Raw genomic sequence first — 15,538 nt, 5'->3', positions numbered from 1 at the left:
AAAGTAACACCACCATCACCATCTCCACCGAAAACAACAAGGGCAGCTCCGCTGACTGAGGAAGGCTGTAGGGAAATTCTTGGCGGAAGATCAGAGAAGGGCTTGTTATCCTTACTGGGCCCTGGCTTAGCTGGTTATTTTCAGCAGACGATGAAGAAAAGATTCCTATCACAAAGTCACACACACGGGTCAGAAGGGCCTCCCGACAAAGTCCCTCTTATTTTCCGCTGTGGGTAACAGTAGGTAATCACCTGCTCCTTGCCCATACTGGTTTTCCCAGCCTCTGCTGGTGAGGTTTCTATCTTGCTGTTTTAGAAGACCAAACAGAGCAGAGCACGCCCCCTGGTCCAAGGAGGGATGAACACAAGCGTCCCCTCTCGGTTGTCTCTGGTCCACAATTCTGGGGGTGGTGCAGAGATCCCAGCCCCGCAACTGAGCTTTTTGACAAGGAAGACAGCCCCCTGCAGTGGTTCCCCTGAGTTGGGGGCAAGAGAAGCGGGAGTCCTCTGTTCTCAGACAAAAACATCGGCAAGGAGCAAGCCAGCACAGTCCCTCCCAATCTAGTGTCAGAGATAAAACACGTTTCAGGACATCCAATGCCTTCTATGTTCGTCCGTGATCGTGACCTACCATTTATCTCATGGGGCTGGGACAACCCAGCCCGGCAGCCCCATGCTGCAGAGACATGGGTGTCGGTTTACAAGCTCATCTTTTGTCCAGATAAAGGAAGGCTTGGCACATGTAAGTGGACAAGAAGCCATCCTTCACCTCACGTCCCCCACCCCCAACCTACTGCCCCCAGCCTCAGCGGCGGGGGGGTTTCCAAGAGTCTCCCTCCTGGCAACCCTGCTAGGTAGGCATCATTATTCCCGTTTTGAGGAAGGGGAAACTGAGGCTCAGAGGCTTCTGCAGATGGAGGGCCGACTATGTGCCAGGTGCCTGATAATTAGACATGATTCTTCCTAGTTCCCACAGCTGCTGTGGGGAGTGACTGACCGTCGGCTGCATTTGACAGTTGAAGAAGTGGGTTCAGAGAGGAACGTTGCTTGCCCAAAGCCACACAGCTGCCACTGAGGGCTGGCTCTGGGGTTTGATGCCAGCGGAGTCTGGCTCTAGAGTTCACAGCAAGTGTCTTTGCCCTCTGGCCAGGTCTTTCCTTGGTCTCTGCTGCTTTGGGGCACAAGCCAGAACCAGAACCAGGAAAAGAACCAGGTATAGTTTTTTGACGTAAGGGAAGCCGTTTTGGCCTAAGCCATTTTGTGATCTAAGCTGTGGCCACAGTGCTAGTCCTTGAACAGATCTCAGTAATAAGGAGCTTAAGGGAACAAAACAACAAACTGTTATCAGGCAGGAGGAATAACAATAACAAAGATAATTTATCAGTTGTTACAACTCCTGGTTCTGTTTCGGTGGTGCTTCAATAGCCCGAAGCACTTTCCCGAGATGTTTTGCAGAATTTAAACACCCCCCTCAGGCGCCCGACCACCAGATCTACTGAAACCTAGGGGACGGTGACTCTAACATTTTCTGACCCTCCTGACTTCAATCACCTAAAGCTTGGATGCGGTTGACCTCTGCCCCAATTCTGCGCTGAATTCTCCTGTACTCGAGCCCCTCTATGCATACGCATATACCCTCAGCTTAAAACTTCCCCGCTTTTGCTGTTAACAGACACTGCTTTGGGAAAGCTCCCCGGTGTCCGCCTTACTTGCTGCCAGTAATCAATCCTTCCTTCTCCCCATCTTTGGCTCGTGTGTCTTTCGGCTCAACACCCACCAAGGGGCGAACCCAGTTTTCAGGTAACAAGACTGACACTGCTGTCCCTCTGGGCAGGTCCAAGTTTGGAGAGGGCACCGGAAGCTGAGTTTTCCCTCTTCCCCACTTCCCCAGGGTGCCCCTGCAAGCAGGAGCAAGCCGTGTTGGCAAAACTAAAGGGATAAGATCCCTGCCTCTACCGAGGTCCCACCCCAAACCTGGGGAAGGGGGCCAAGGGGAGGGGAGGACACGACAGGATGAGGATTTTGAAGCAGGGGATTCAAAGGGGTCACGAGCTGTTGATGCTTTCTCCCGAAGAACTGGCTCTTTTGGGAAGTTCCTGTGATGAACAATGAAACCATTTGCCCGGGAGTCTCCTGCAAAGTAAAGTGATACTGAAAAAGACAGTAGACCACTGTGCTAGTTTCCTACAGTTGCTGTAACAAATGAACACAAATGTAGTGGCATAAAACAACACACATCTGCTATCTCACAGCTCTGGAGGCCAGAAGTCCAAAATCGATTTCGGTGGCTAAAGTCGAGGTGTCCACAAGGCTGGTTCGGGAGAATTTGTCTCCTTGTCTTGTCCAGCTCCTAGAGGCCACCTGCGTTTTATGGTGCACCTTCCTTTCACCTTCAAGGCTAGCAGTGTAGCATCTTCTCTCCTCTCTGACCTCTGCTGTCTTCACATCTTTTCTCCCCCTAATTCTACTGCCTCTCTCTTAGGAGGACCCTTCTGATTCAACTGCATTCACAGAGAATCCAGGATAATCTCTCCATTTGAAGACATTTACTCAGCCCTTGCAAAGGCCCTTTGCCACGTTCTGTGACATAGTCACAGGCTCTGGAGACTGGGATGTGGACATCTTTGGGGGCAGGGGTAGGAGGAGCACAATTCAGCAAAGTCACATCAGTGTAGGTCTGGCTGTGGCTCAAGTGTCCAGGCTGAACGTGGGGACAGATAGCTTGGTTCTCACACCCTGACCCTCAGGGCGGTGGCCACAGATCAGTGACTCTGCCACCTGTGGAAGTCCTGCCAGGCTCCTGGCTTTGCTGCACGCCCTGAAGACAGGCACTGCCATCCACCCCCCCCCCCCCACCACTTGACAGATTGAGGAAACTGATTAGAAAGTGTTTAAGGATTTGCCAGGGAGGGGTGGGGCGGGGCCAGGGGCCCGATCGGGAGCCCCCCTGGCTCTCTGCTTCTCCCAGCATCTGGGGGCAGAAGTTGCGGCTGCTGGGAGGTGGGCGGGTGCCGAGTGCAGACAAGCCTCCCGCGTGCTCTCCCCGCCCCTCCCTGCTCTCGGAGACAGAGCCACGCGCCCGAGCTCGCAGCCGCTCGCTGTCTCTCCCGGAGCTGCCGCCGCTGCTGCCACCGCCGAGATGCCTCCCCCCGGCCTGGAGCTGATGAGCGGCCGGGTGCTCCCGGCCTTCCTGCTCTGCAGCACGCTGCTAGTCATCAAGATGTACGTGGTGGCCATCATCACGGGCCAAGTGAGGCTTCGGAAGAAGGTACGTGCCGCCCTCGGGGACCCCAGCCCCGCGTGCGCTCCCTTCTCTCACCGCCGGGAAGGCTGGGGACGGGACCCTTGGCCCAGATGTTTTCGGGGCCAGAGTTTGAGCGGGCGGGCTCGGGACCAGGTGCCTCTCCCAGCCCTTTGGGATGGCTTCTCTGCGGCCCTTGGTTTCAGCGGGGCCCGCACCTCCTTTTCCTCTGTTTTAAGAGCATTTGCCATTTGCCGTGCCACCAGGTGAGTTCTCGGCACAGCAGGACTCCACGGAGTCCCGCTGAGCTAGGCCGGCGGCTCAGAGAGAAGCAGGTCCCAGAGGGTGGAGTGAGGCAGCATTCAGCCTCCGTCCGACCTGGCGGCTTCCCGCACCGGAGATCTGATGTTTGGGTGGGGTGGGAACCGGCAGAACAGGAGGCCAGAGAAGCCTTTAAGTGGAAATTCCCAGCTCTCCCGGCAAGGTCGCTCCCAAACCCACCGCAGCCTCCCTCCAGAGGCCAGGTCTCAGGCAGGCTGCGCTGAAGTTCTCGGGGAGGAATTTCCCCCACCGATCCGCCAATCCGAATCCTGGAGCCAAAACAGCAATAAAGACGCCAAGATCTGAGCCGGTGGGGGCGGGCGGGGCGCGGGGGGGGGAGCAAGGGGGCGGGTGGACCTGTTCCAGGGCGGCCGCTAGCCCGCGGGGCAGCCAGGGCCAGGGAAGTGGCAGCAGCCGTCCTGTTAGACAAAGAGAAGCCCAGGGGTACCTCTGATCATCCCCCCAGGTATTTCAGAGAGGCGTTGTTTCCGACCGTGCCCCTTCGTCCAGTTCCGAGGCGAGAAAGGCCGGCGCCCACGTCGTGCCATGCCGGGGGTGGACACTGGGGAGAGGAAGGTTGCTCAGCAGCAGGGCTTAGCAGGTACGGGCAGGACCGAAGGCAGGGCAGCTCCCCGGATGAACGAACTCCCAAAGCAGAGGCACACGCATCGTGCTGACTTCTCCCTGCCCCGGCCCATCCTGGGATGCAAGATACAGGCAGCAAGCGGAGACAGCCGCGTTCACCCATTGAGTCCTTCCATGGAGCGTTTAATCCCCACCACCGCCCGGGGGGCGGGGGGAGTCGGCATGGGGGCATATTCAGCTTCTCATCCAGTTGAGGAACCTGAACTCAGAGAGGAGACATCTCTTGTGAAGGCCACACAGCGGGGTTGGAGCCCAGGTGCCCAGCTCCGGAGCCCACTCCCTGCCATGGCGGGGATGGGGTTCTCACCAGGGCCGTGCGGGGCCCAGAGCTTTTCTTTTAATGTGAATTAGGGAAGGAAGAGGCAAACCTGTTGGGGTGCCTGTCTACCGGGTCAGTAGGGAGTGGCAGAAGGAAACCTCCCCTTGGGTTGGCTCCGGTTCTCCCTACACCACAAATTTCCCTCTCATTCAGTCAGTCAGGGAGGAACTGGGGAAGCCACACCGTGGGGAGGTGACGGATGCCTGGGGAGGTGACGGATGCCTGGGGAGGTGACGGATGCCTGGGGAGGTGACGGATGCCGGCTCTGGCTCCTCCACCCATTAGCCTCGGGACCATGGGCAAGTCTGAGAGCTTGATTTCCTCATTTGTAAACTGAGGATGGTCACAGCAGTGCCAGGAGAATACAGCTCCTGGCACGGAGCAAATGCCCCACCAGCGCTAAGTCTTCATTACTTATTAACAGTTGGAATTGACACGACAGGCCAGAGATCTCTTGGTGGGAGTGTATCTCGAGGCCTGACCCTGGCCCCAGCTAGAGGCAGTGCTTATGCTTCTGACGCTGGGGCTCTATCCCTGTCTGCACTGCTGCTGGCTCCTGGCCAGGCCAACTTGTATTCATGCTGTCTTCAGGGGTGAGCAAACACCCAAGACAGCTGCCCACTGAATGCCGAGACCCTGAGAAAGGTGTCACAGGCCCACGGACTCTGCAGGGCCATCAGAATTGGTGATTCCATGACTTAAGGGCCAGCAGAGAAGAATTCTGGGCGTTGGGAAATCCTGATGGTGACAAGCCCTGCATTCACCTCTGGGCTGGAGCAGGGGCAGACCCACCAGGCAGGACAAAAAAAAAACCCCAGCACTTGGGAACAGATATCTCAAGGGCTCATGAATCAGAAGCAGCAGGATATGCAATTTAGAAAACGTGCTACAGAGATTCGGGTTTGCTGTGGGGTTGGTGGGGCTGGCTGGCTGGATGCCCGCAGGGAACAGTGCAGCAAGAGCGACGGGTGTGACCTCCAATGACCTGAGTGTGACCTCAAGTCCCTCTTTTGCACTGACGATTCACCGAGCGAGCGCCCTCCTGGCGCTGTGCTGGGGCGTCTCCACTTCTCTCCTTTGCTCTTCATGTAGTAGATGAACCTCATTTGATCTGGAATTCACAGATGAGGAAGCTGAGACCCAGAGAAGTTCAGAAACCTGCAGTTAGTCGGTGTGGAGCTGAGTTTCTCACCGGGACCTGTCAAGACCCTCTCATTGCTCTTAGTTCAAAGTTTAAATTCTTAGGCTCCTGCCTCCAGGACCCCTGCTGACCCCTGCAACTTTATCTTGGAACTCTGTCCCTTGCTGTCTATGCTCCAGCCATGCTGGTTTTTCCTTCTTCATACATGCTCTTCTTCTGACCCCAGGGCCTTTGCACAGGCTGTTCCGTATGCTATTGCTATACCCCTCCCTCCTTCTGGTTAAGGTTGATGCATCCTTCAAGCCTCAGCTTTACTGTCACTGCCTCAGAGAAGCCTTCTCTGATCCCCAGCCTTGGTTGGGTCTCCTGTGAACATTCTCAAAGCACACCCAGTCTTCTGTTTCTCAACACTCACCACCTGGTCTTCCCTGGTTCATTGGCAATTCCCTCATTACACTGTGGGCTTCACGAGAGCAGAGATAGGAGGGCCTTTTCCTTAGTCTTTTCCGGCTGCTCTACAACAAAATGCCAGAGACTGGGTGGCCTATCAGCCACAAAAATTTATTTCTCACAGTTCTGGAAGCTGGGAAGTCCGAGGTCAAGGAACCGGCAGAGGTGGTGTCTGATGAGGGCCTACTTTCTGGTCCATAGATGGCTATCTTCTTGCTGTGTCCTCACTTGGCAAAGGGGTGAGGCAGCTCTCTGGGGTCTCTTATAAGAGTGCTAATCTCATTCAAGAGAGCCCCACCCTTATGACCTAACTGCCTCCTTAAAGGCATCACACTCGGGGTTAGGCTTCAACATAGGAAATTTGCAGGGACACGAACATTTAGTCCGTAGCAGCCTTGTTCACGGTGAGTCTCCAGCACCTCGCACGCAGTAAGAGTTCATGGGTGCTGGTGAATGGCCACGTATGTGCCTGCCGGCATCGCCGCGGACCTAGTCGACTGGGCCGTCCATCTCATGAATGGTAATTCTCTGCTGATGTATTCCAGGCTTTTGCTAACCCTGAGGATGCTCAGAGACACGGAGGCCTCCAGTATTGCCGGAGCGACCCAGATGTGGAACGTTGTCTCAGGCAAGTACCACTGGCCCCTCAGCCTGATCATGGCCTGTCCTTTCGGGCCCTCTTCTGAACACGGGGGCTTGGAGGATGCCCAGGGGGCCTAGGTCTTCTGCCTTCCAGATCCTCTTAGACTGTTTTCATTTATTCATTAATTTAAGTTCTAGTGACTCGTGGAAAAGTGATATGAGCTCGTGGCTCAGGATGACAAAGTTGGAATAGGATGTTCAGTGCAATTTCAGTCTCTGTCCCACCTCTGACCTGCAGGTCCTGCCCAGATCTGCTCCCCAGGGGCCAGTGCTGTTACCAATGTCTTACGCATCTTCTCCGAGACACTTTTCCTGCATTTACTACACACACGCTATGCTTTTTCCTTTTTACCCCCAAAGGATCACTCTTCACCCACTGATTCATACTGTCCTTTCTTCACATAACAGAAATGGTTTCATAGCAGCCCATAGAGGGGCCTCGTTCATTACGTCGGCACTGTAGCATTTACGCCATTTCTCTATTAAATAGATGGTCCGTAGCTGGTCCAACCACTTACCCTCCGATGGCATTTAGGCTGTTCTAAGTCTCTCTGTGTTATGAACAGAGTGCATCAAAGCTTCTTTCATTTTCCTTTGTGCGTCAGTGTGAGCAAAACTGCGGGCTGCGATCAAATGGTAAGAAATACTGCCAAATGGTACACAAGTCTAGACCCACAGCTGGTGTGTGAGACGTGTCTCCGACCCTGCTAACTCTGTATCCACTTTTGGGTGGATTCTTGCCAACATGATGGGTGAAAATGTACGTCACATTTCAGTTTTACTTTGCATTTCTTTCTTTTTTTTTTTTTTGGCTGTGCTGTGCAGCTTATGGGATTTTAGTTCCCTGACCGGGGATCGAACTCAGGCCCTCAGCAGTGAGAGCACGGAGTCCAAACCACTGGACTGCCGGGGAATTCCCTACTTCGTATTTCTGAGTGCAGTTGAACATTTTTTCTTATGCTTAGCATCCCCCAGTCAATCTAAAGCAATTTTTCTTATTATAAAACTCAGAACTAGTCATTGCAAACCATTTGGTTAATATTGAAAATACATAGAGCAAAAAGGGGAAAACCACTCACAATTCTTGTCACTGTTAACGTGTTCATCTGTCTCCTCTTTGTCGTCTAAATATTTTTCATAACACTAGGTGTGCATGGTACACCTTCTGGGCGTTCTGATTTTTTTTCAGTTAATTATTTCATGAGCACTTTCCATGTCAGTAAATACTACTCGAAAAGTGATTCTTAAAAAAGGGAGGCAGAAGGAGTTCCCTGGTGGTGCAGTGGCTGGGACTCGGTGCTTTCACTGACGTGGCCCAGGTTCAATCCCTCATCAGGGAACTGAGATCCCCAAGCCACATGTGGGGCCATAAATAAATAAATACATAAATAAATAAATAAAGGCTGCGTAAAATTCCATCAGAGACTAAAGGTTAATTTCACGTAGCCAGTCTCAGTGGTGGGTATTTTAGCAGTTTCCTCTCTGCAGTTTTACACCAATGGGATGGAGAGCCAGGAGGAAGCACTCCCAGGGGATGGGGGTTGTCAGCAGGCGTGGGATGGGTGTGGGGAGGATGGGTAGCTGGACAGGAGTGAGACAGACACAAGCCCTCACCTAGTTCTTGTCACATTCCCATGAATCACCGGCAGAAATGGGTGGGACCAAGTGGTATAAATAATAGAGATTCTTTTCTTTTTCTTGGCCATTGAAAATAACATGCACTTGTGGTTTTTAAAAATTACAGAAATGTGTAATGTAGAAAGTGAAATTCATTGCCATTTCATCCTTTCTAATGTAACTACAGTATATAGTCCTTCCTACGAGGTCCATCCATCCATCCATCTATCCGTTCATTCAACATTCAACGAGCACTGACCATGCGCTAGCTACTGTGCTAAGCACTCGTTGTACTTTGGTGAACAAAAGCCTCACCCGTACGTGAATCCATACTGGTGACCCTCATGCCACCTGGTTGGCATGACTCTCCGGGGCAGTGGAGAAGCGTGTGATGAGTAGCAGGGGCAGCCGGTTGCCAGGCCAGCTCAGAGCAGCCACCCAGAGTGCTTGGCTTCTCCCAAGGGGTGAGGGGTCTGTGCAGCAAAACTTGCGTTACTTGTGGCACAGGAGTGGTTACACAGGGTCACGAACACTTTGTTTATATTGGCTGCAACCGTGCCAGGGAGAGACCACACACCCGTGTGGCACCACGATGTCTCCACCCACCCAACACGATTCTCATTTCTGAACAAAAGGACACGTCATCTACAGTGCTCATACTCAAGTAGCTGAAATTCAATTCAGCACTTTTTTTTTTTTTGGCTGTACCACATAACTTGTGGGATCTTAGTTCCCCAACCAAGGATCAAACCCGGGCCCCCCGGCAGTGAAAACACCCCAGTCTTAACCACTGGACCACCAGGGAATTCCCCAATTCAACACTTTTCTTTTCTTTTTTTAATTAATTAATTATTATTATTATTTTTGGCTGTGTTGGGTCCTCGCTGCGTGCGGGCTTTCTCTAGTTGCGGTGAGCGGGGGCTACTTTTCGTTGCGGTGCGCGGGCTTCTCATTGCAGTGGCTTCTCTTGTTGTGGAGCACGGACTGTAGGCACACGGGCTCAGTAGTTGTGGCGCATGGGCTTAGCTGCTCCGCAGCATGTGGGATCTTCCTGGACCAGGGCTCGAACCTGCGTCCCCTGCACTGGCAGGCGGATTCTATCTATCTATCCATCTATTTATTTATGGCCGCGTTGGGTCTTCATTGCTGCGCGCGGGCTTTCTCTAGTTGCAGCGAGAGGGGGCTACTCTTTGATGCGGTGCACGGGCTTCTCATTGCGGTGGCTTCTCTTGTTGCGGAGCATGGGCTCTAGGCGCGCGGGCTCAGTAGTTGTGGCGCACGGGCTTAGCTGCTCCACAGCATGTGGGATCTTCTCGGATCAGGGCTCAAACCCGTGTCCCCTGCATTGGCAGGCAGATTCTTAACCACTGTGCCACCGGGGAAGTCCCTGAATTTTCTTTCTTTATTATTTATTTATTTTTTTGGCGGTATGCGGGCCTCTCACTGTTGTGGCCTCTCCCATTGCGGAGCACAGGCTCCGGACGCGCAGGCTCAGTGGCCATGGCTCACGGGCCCAGCCGCTCCGCGGCATGTGGGATCCTCCCGGACCGGTGCACGAACCCGCGTCCCCTGCATCGGCAGGCGGACTCTCAACCACTGCGCCACCAGGGAAGCCCTATTTTATTTATTTTTTATACAGCAGGTTCTTATTAGTTATCCATTTTATACATATTAGTGTATACATGTCAATCTCTATCTCCCAATTCATCCACCACCACCAGCCACCCCCCGCCGCTTTCTCCCCTTGGCATCCATACGTTTGTTCTCTACATCTGTGTCTCTATTTCTGCCTTGCCAACCAGTTCATCTGTACCATTTTTCTAGGTTCCACATATATGCGTTAATATACGATATTGTTTTTCTCTTTCTGACTTACTTCACTCTGTAGGACAGTCTCTAGATCCATCCACGTCTCTACAAATGACCCAATTTCATTCCTTTTTATGGCTCAGTAATATTCCATTGTATACATGTGCCACATCTTCTTTATCCATTCGTCTGTCGATGGGCATTTAGGTTGCTTCTATAACCCGGCTCTCGTAAATAGTGCCCAACGCAGCACCCTTTGAGCACCTCTTAGCTAATGATGTCATATTCATTTGGTGAGTGTTGTTGGTGACCTTCCATGTACTGTTATTTACTGGGGCTTACTATGCCGGACCTGGGGGTTCCTGGGGCCCCAGGGCTCCTGCTGACTTTACATAACATCATGGAACCTCGAGGGCGCAGGGGATCACACATCCTGCCATCCGCTACCGGAGAACTGGCTGGAACCTGACAGGAGACGCCCTGGAAGCAGAAGTGAGTTAAATATTAGACCAGAGGTTTTAGTGCAACCAGGGCCGCCTTCTGCACAAACAGGAAAGCACTTTGGTCTCAGTTCTTGGAGCACAGATCTGCCTTGCAGATTAGCTCAGGCTGGAGCCCAAATGTGAGACCAGCTCTGGGAGGGGTCAGGAACCAGGTTTCAAGGACAATGATGAAACCCAGCCACGTCCTTTGAGTGATTCCTATCGAAGTCTCCCGGCCATGTAGGTTTGGGCCAGATTCTGAGTTCATGTGAATATGCAACTTCATTGGGGCCGGCGGGGGTGTGTGTCTCTGCGCGGTCCCGAGGAAGGAAGACAAACACTTGACCCAGACTTTGAGATATTTCTGATTATTTGGAGTGTGGTGCGGAGACTTCATCTGAGTGAACTGGTTTGTCAGGAGACTGGGTCACAGAATCTCAGCGCTAGAAGTCCTTTAAGACCCCATCCGAACACATTATTTTGTGGATGGTGAACAGAGGTCCAGAGACAGAGACCTGCCCGAGGCCAGGGGTCTAACGAGCACCCTTGGGGAAGTGCGAGGCTCCTAGCCTCGCACCGTAAAATGTTTATGAATTTGGCCTGGGCGTCTGAGGGCGCTGGGATTCTGGCAAAACCAAGAGCTGAAATTAGCTTTAGCAATCATGTCCGGGACAGGGCTGGCGGTGATGATGACGGTGCCAAAGAAGATGGCAGCTAAATTGGGGCAAAACTACTCCGTGCCAGGCAGTGTTCTAAGCACTTTATAGGAACCAACCCACTCTGCCTCCCAGTAGGCTTCCAAGGGCGGCACTAGCATCAATAGAGGAAGAAGCAGGTTTGCCAAGGCCGCATCGCTCGTGAGCCCAGGCCATCTGATATGGGCTCTGCTCTCCTTTCAAGAAGGCGGTTTAACTCTATTTTATAACCTGCCTTTAAAACTAAGCAGGCGTCACCTCATATCAAACCTGAATTCAAGGAAATCACCCGTGCAGATGGAGAGCCTGGGAAGGGAAGAGGAGAGAGCTAGCGGGGCTGCCAGCAGCTGTCCCTGCCCAGGAAGCCTGGGGGGAACTGTAGGGCTCTCTCCGCAGTCCTGTCACCGGATGCAATAAAAGGCAGCCGGTGTTGCAGTGTCTGTTGACGGGAGAGGCAGGCCTGACGCTGCAGGGAGCCATGCAAGTCCAGTCTAGCGGGAATTTGCTCTGAGTGGTTTTTACCTTAAAAAACTGGTCATTAGTGGAATGACACATTTCGCCCAAGCATTTCTCTGGTACGTGACTCCCTCCATGTCTCTCGATTCGGATCCCGGGGTAGGGGCGGCGGGGAGGAGAGGAATGAGCTTTCTCGGCATCACGCCTGTCCTCGGCGCCACTTGTGGCTTCGTGGGGGCCCCATGGCAGTTTCCGTGGGGACTGGGCACCCCAGGGGCTGAGGGCCTTTCTCAGCTCCCAGCCACCTCTCCTCCCTCAAAGGTGATCTCTGAATCCTCTAGTCCCAGTTGCTGGAGCCAGGAGGGAGGGCTGCCCCTCCCATCTTTATTCCTCTTCTGTGCCTGGTGTCCCCCCACTTCTTTCCCTCACCTGTGCTGTGGGGTTTGGCCGACGATCCTCTCAACAGCTCTCTAAAAAGTGACTCACTCTCAGAATGTAAATACATGCTTTAAGGAGAAGTGTCTCATTGAATGGGTTTCATGCGCTAGTTACGCTTTTCCTGAAACTTTCCGAGAAATATACAACACGACAAAAATACTCCCAGCTGGTACCATCTCATGAGTCAACCTGTGGGAGGAAGACCACCTTCTAGGACACCCTGACTTAACGTAAAATCGGTTTTCCAAGGTGTCTGTCTCATAGCATGTTAGGGGATGTTGGTGTACACAGATGATCTCCATAGCATGGGGTTAAATAGCATGATTTTAGAGCAAGTTGCTGCCTCTTCCCCAGTAAGGTAAGGGACTTGCTCGATTGAGGAATTGAAATGGCCCCAGTCCTCAGCTTCCCCCTCTTCATCACTGTAGCCAAGATCTGGCCACGGCCTGCTTCTCTCACATGCATCCAGCAGTATTTCCCTCAGCTGGTGAGACCTGCCCTGCTGTAGACTTGCTTTCCCTGGGGCTGTGTCCCAAGGTCAAGCTTTGGGAATAAAGGAGAAGGAAGACTCATGTTGGCTCCAGGATATGGGGACAGAGACACTAACTGCGGTGTCCTGAGTTTGACCTAAGATCCAGGCCCTGCTGGGTTTATGGGAGCTTTTGTACACTCAGATTGAATTCCAGACCCCTTACCCTGCTTCATGAGGCCCCTCTCCCCCTCTTACCCTGTCTCCCTCCCTCTTACGTGCCACACTCCAGCCACATGGGTCACTTTTCTGAGCCTTGAACACACAATGCTCATTCCCACCTCAGGGCCTTTGCACAGGCCCATGCTTCTCCCTGGAGAGTTCTTCCCCGGCACAGATGGCCCCTCATCATTCAGGCTTCAGTACAACGTCTCCTTCCCTGACTACACCCACCCTAGTCATGACACAGAGACCCCTGCAGCCCTGGGTTGCTGAGTGCTTCTCCCCTCTGCCTTGCCCAATTCCTAGCGTCCACACACCCTGGCCCTTGCCTGAGGTCCTTGCAAGTGGCAGGGAAACGGAGGACTCCGCGGCAGGTCCCCACACAGGGGCTGCTGGGCTGGGCTGGGCCCGTTAGTGCAGTGTTGGTGAGATGCACTCCAGCTGGAAGGCTTGGAGAAGGGGCTTCAGTTCTAGAAGCGTCCCCGTGCCTCACACACGTGGCCTGTCCTTGGGGGAGGTCACGGCCCAGGCACCGCGTTCCTGTTTATTTGCGCTTCCAACATGCCATCTCTGGCTTTGGTCATTTGCTCAGTGTCTAATTTATGGGACTTGACCTCCCCACCCTCCACAGAGGAAGCTGCCCATTAGTAGGAATCATGGAAAATGTGAACCAACTTTGAGCAGAAGTGGATGAGTTTTCTTTGTCGGTCGTTTTTTCATGGCAACGTTACACACAGCCGCCCCTCCCCCCCCCCACCACCACATATACTCACACACTTGATATTTTAAACAAAGAAAGAAACAGGATAGCGCGGATGAAACAGAGCTTCGCCGCTGTCCGGCGATTGGCTGGCTCCAGCGAGTGCAAGTTGTCCTTATTATCCCTGAGAGGAGGAAGGCTTTGCTTAGATTTAGGGGCAGAAGAAGACAGAGCCAGGCGTGGATTTCAGATGCGTGTTCTTAGCCCATCCCTCTGGGGAGGGCCCAGGAACCTGCATTTGGAAGGAGGACGGCCTCAGAAAAGCCCTGCCTTGGTGGTAAAGAGCACGGGCTGGGGAGCTTCCTGGTGGTCTAGTGGTTAGGACTTGGCGCTTTCACTACTGTGGCCCGGGTTCAATTCCTGGTCGGGGAACTGAGATCCTGCAGGCTGCGTGGTGTGGCCAAAATTAAAAAAAAAATAAATAAAAGAGCAGCGGCTGGAGGCAGACCGAGGCTCCAGCCCAGCTTTCACTCAACCCCACTGAGCCCCACTGTTCCTGCCTGGTGTCCAAGGCCAGAGGGGAAGATAGGGGAGACCATGGCAGGGGCTGCTAAGAAAACCAACCAGCAGCCCTTCGTGGCTCCCGGTCTGCTAACAGGGTTCACTTTCTGAGCTGCTCACCGGCACGAGCTTGGAGTCACCGTCGCCCCTGCCTCTGGGGTATCTCCTTGTCTTGGCCATGACGGACGTGAGCCTGGCACCCCCGAGGTGGTCCCCAGGGGTGTGGGGCCTTTCGGGGCAGAGGGTCTCAGCTCCCAGGACATTCTCAAAGCCGACTCCTGGCTGACTGCACCCCCTTGCCTTCCCAGAGCCCACCGGAATGACATGGAGACCATCTACCCCTTCCTGTTCCTGGGCTTCGTCTACTCCTTCTTGGGGCCTGACCCCTTCATTGCCTGGGTGCACTTCCTGGTCGTCTTCCTGGGCCGCATGGTACACACCGTGGCCTACCTGGGGAAGCTGCGGGCGCCCACCCGCTCTCTGGCCTACACCCTGGCCCAGCTCCCCTGCGCCTCCATGGCCCTGCAGATCGTCTGGGAAGCAGCTCGCCACCTGTGACCAGCCGCTGACACTTCCTCGGCCGCCGGACCCCCGGCCACGAGCCACCGGGAGACCAGGTGCCCCTCTGAGATTGTGATAGGCCCCGGCGCCTGGTATCCTGGCAACCAGCTGGATTCCTGGGTGAAGCCACCGATTAGAACTGTTTAGAGACCGGTTGTCACGACTGATAGAAAATCCTTCCACTTAAAGAACAGAGCATGGAAAGTATCCCTCCCTCTTCCTCCCCAAGTCTGGGAAGGGTGAGCAGAGACTCAGTTCAGGTTTCTGAACCTAACGACCCTCTGAATGCAGGGCTGTAATAAATAAGGACTTCTCACCTCCACCCCAGAGATGCTGATTTAGCTGGTCTAGAGGGGAGCCTGGGCGTCTGCATTTTTAGGAAGTTCCTGTGAGTCCCAGCAATGGCCGGGCCTGGGGCCCACTGCCAGTCCCCTCTAGGGGAGGGCCCAGGACCGGCAGGTGGGAGTTTCTCTCCCGGTGGGAGAAGGGTTGTGCTCCTCTGTGCCCTGTTGACACTTCCCTGTGCCACATTCCTTTGCTGCATCCTTCTGTCTTGGGCACAGGTGCCGATGGGAAGGGCCCACAGTAGGGTCGGCTTTCTCTTCCCGAGGCTTTAGTTGCTCCGAAAGGCTGTCATTCAAGGACAACGGGCTTTGAAGGACCAACTGCTAAAAGGAAATTTTGACTCCTTCGGTATTTGCGAGGCTTGAAAGCCGCAAATGTGCACCCCTGCCGGGAATCGTGTGTCTCTCCTGGACTCTTGCAGTAAG

The 15,538-nt window shown here is 53.7% G+C and overlaps 1 protein-coding gene across 1 annotated transcript; it reads left to right on the top strand.

The window, feature by feature from the left end:
* The first annotated feature begins 3,078 nt into the window (after nt 1-3,078).
* Nucleotides 3,079-15,294, top strand: PTGES (prostaglandin E synthase). The gene is made up of 3 exons (XM_079926641.1): nt 3,079-3,267; nt 6,662-6,744; nt 14,516-15,294. The coding sequence occupies exons 1-3, from the start codon at nt 3,139-3,141 to the stop codon at nt 14,763-14,765; spliced, it is 462 nt and encodes a 153-aa protein (XP_079782767.1). The 5' UTR covers nt 3,079-3,138; the 3' UTR covers nt 14,766-15,294.
* The last annotated feature ends 244 nt before the right edge of the window (nt 15,295-15,538 follow it).

The sequence above is a fragment of the Stenella coeruleoalba genome, assembly GCF_951394435.1.
Source record: "Stenella coeruleoalba genome assembly, chromosome: 7".
NCBI lineage: Eukaryota > Metazoa > Chordata > Mammalia > Artiodactyla > Delphinidae > Stenella > Stenella coeruleoalba.
This window is presented reverse-complemented; position numbering and strand designations above follow the sequence as displayed.

Excerpts from the sequence above, each read along its gene's own strand:
- PTGES (XM_079926641.1), top strand. The coding sequence starts at position 3,139 with ATGCCTCCCCCCGGCCTGGAGCTGATGAGCGGCCGGGTGCTCCCGGCC. Across the intron at positions 3,268-6,661 it reads AAGTGAGGCTTCGGAAGAAG|GCTTTTGCTAACCCTGAGGA; the intron begins GTACGTGCCGCC and ends GATGTATTCCAG. Across the intron at positions 6,745-14,515 it reads GATGTGGAACGTTGTCTCAG|AGCCCACCGGAATGACATGG; the intron begins GCAAGTACCACT and ends TTGCCTTCCCAG.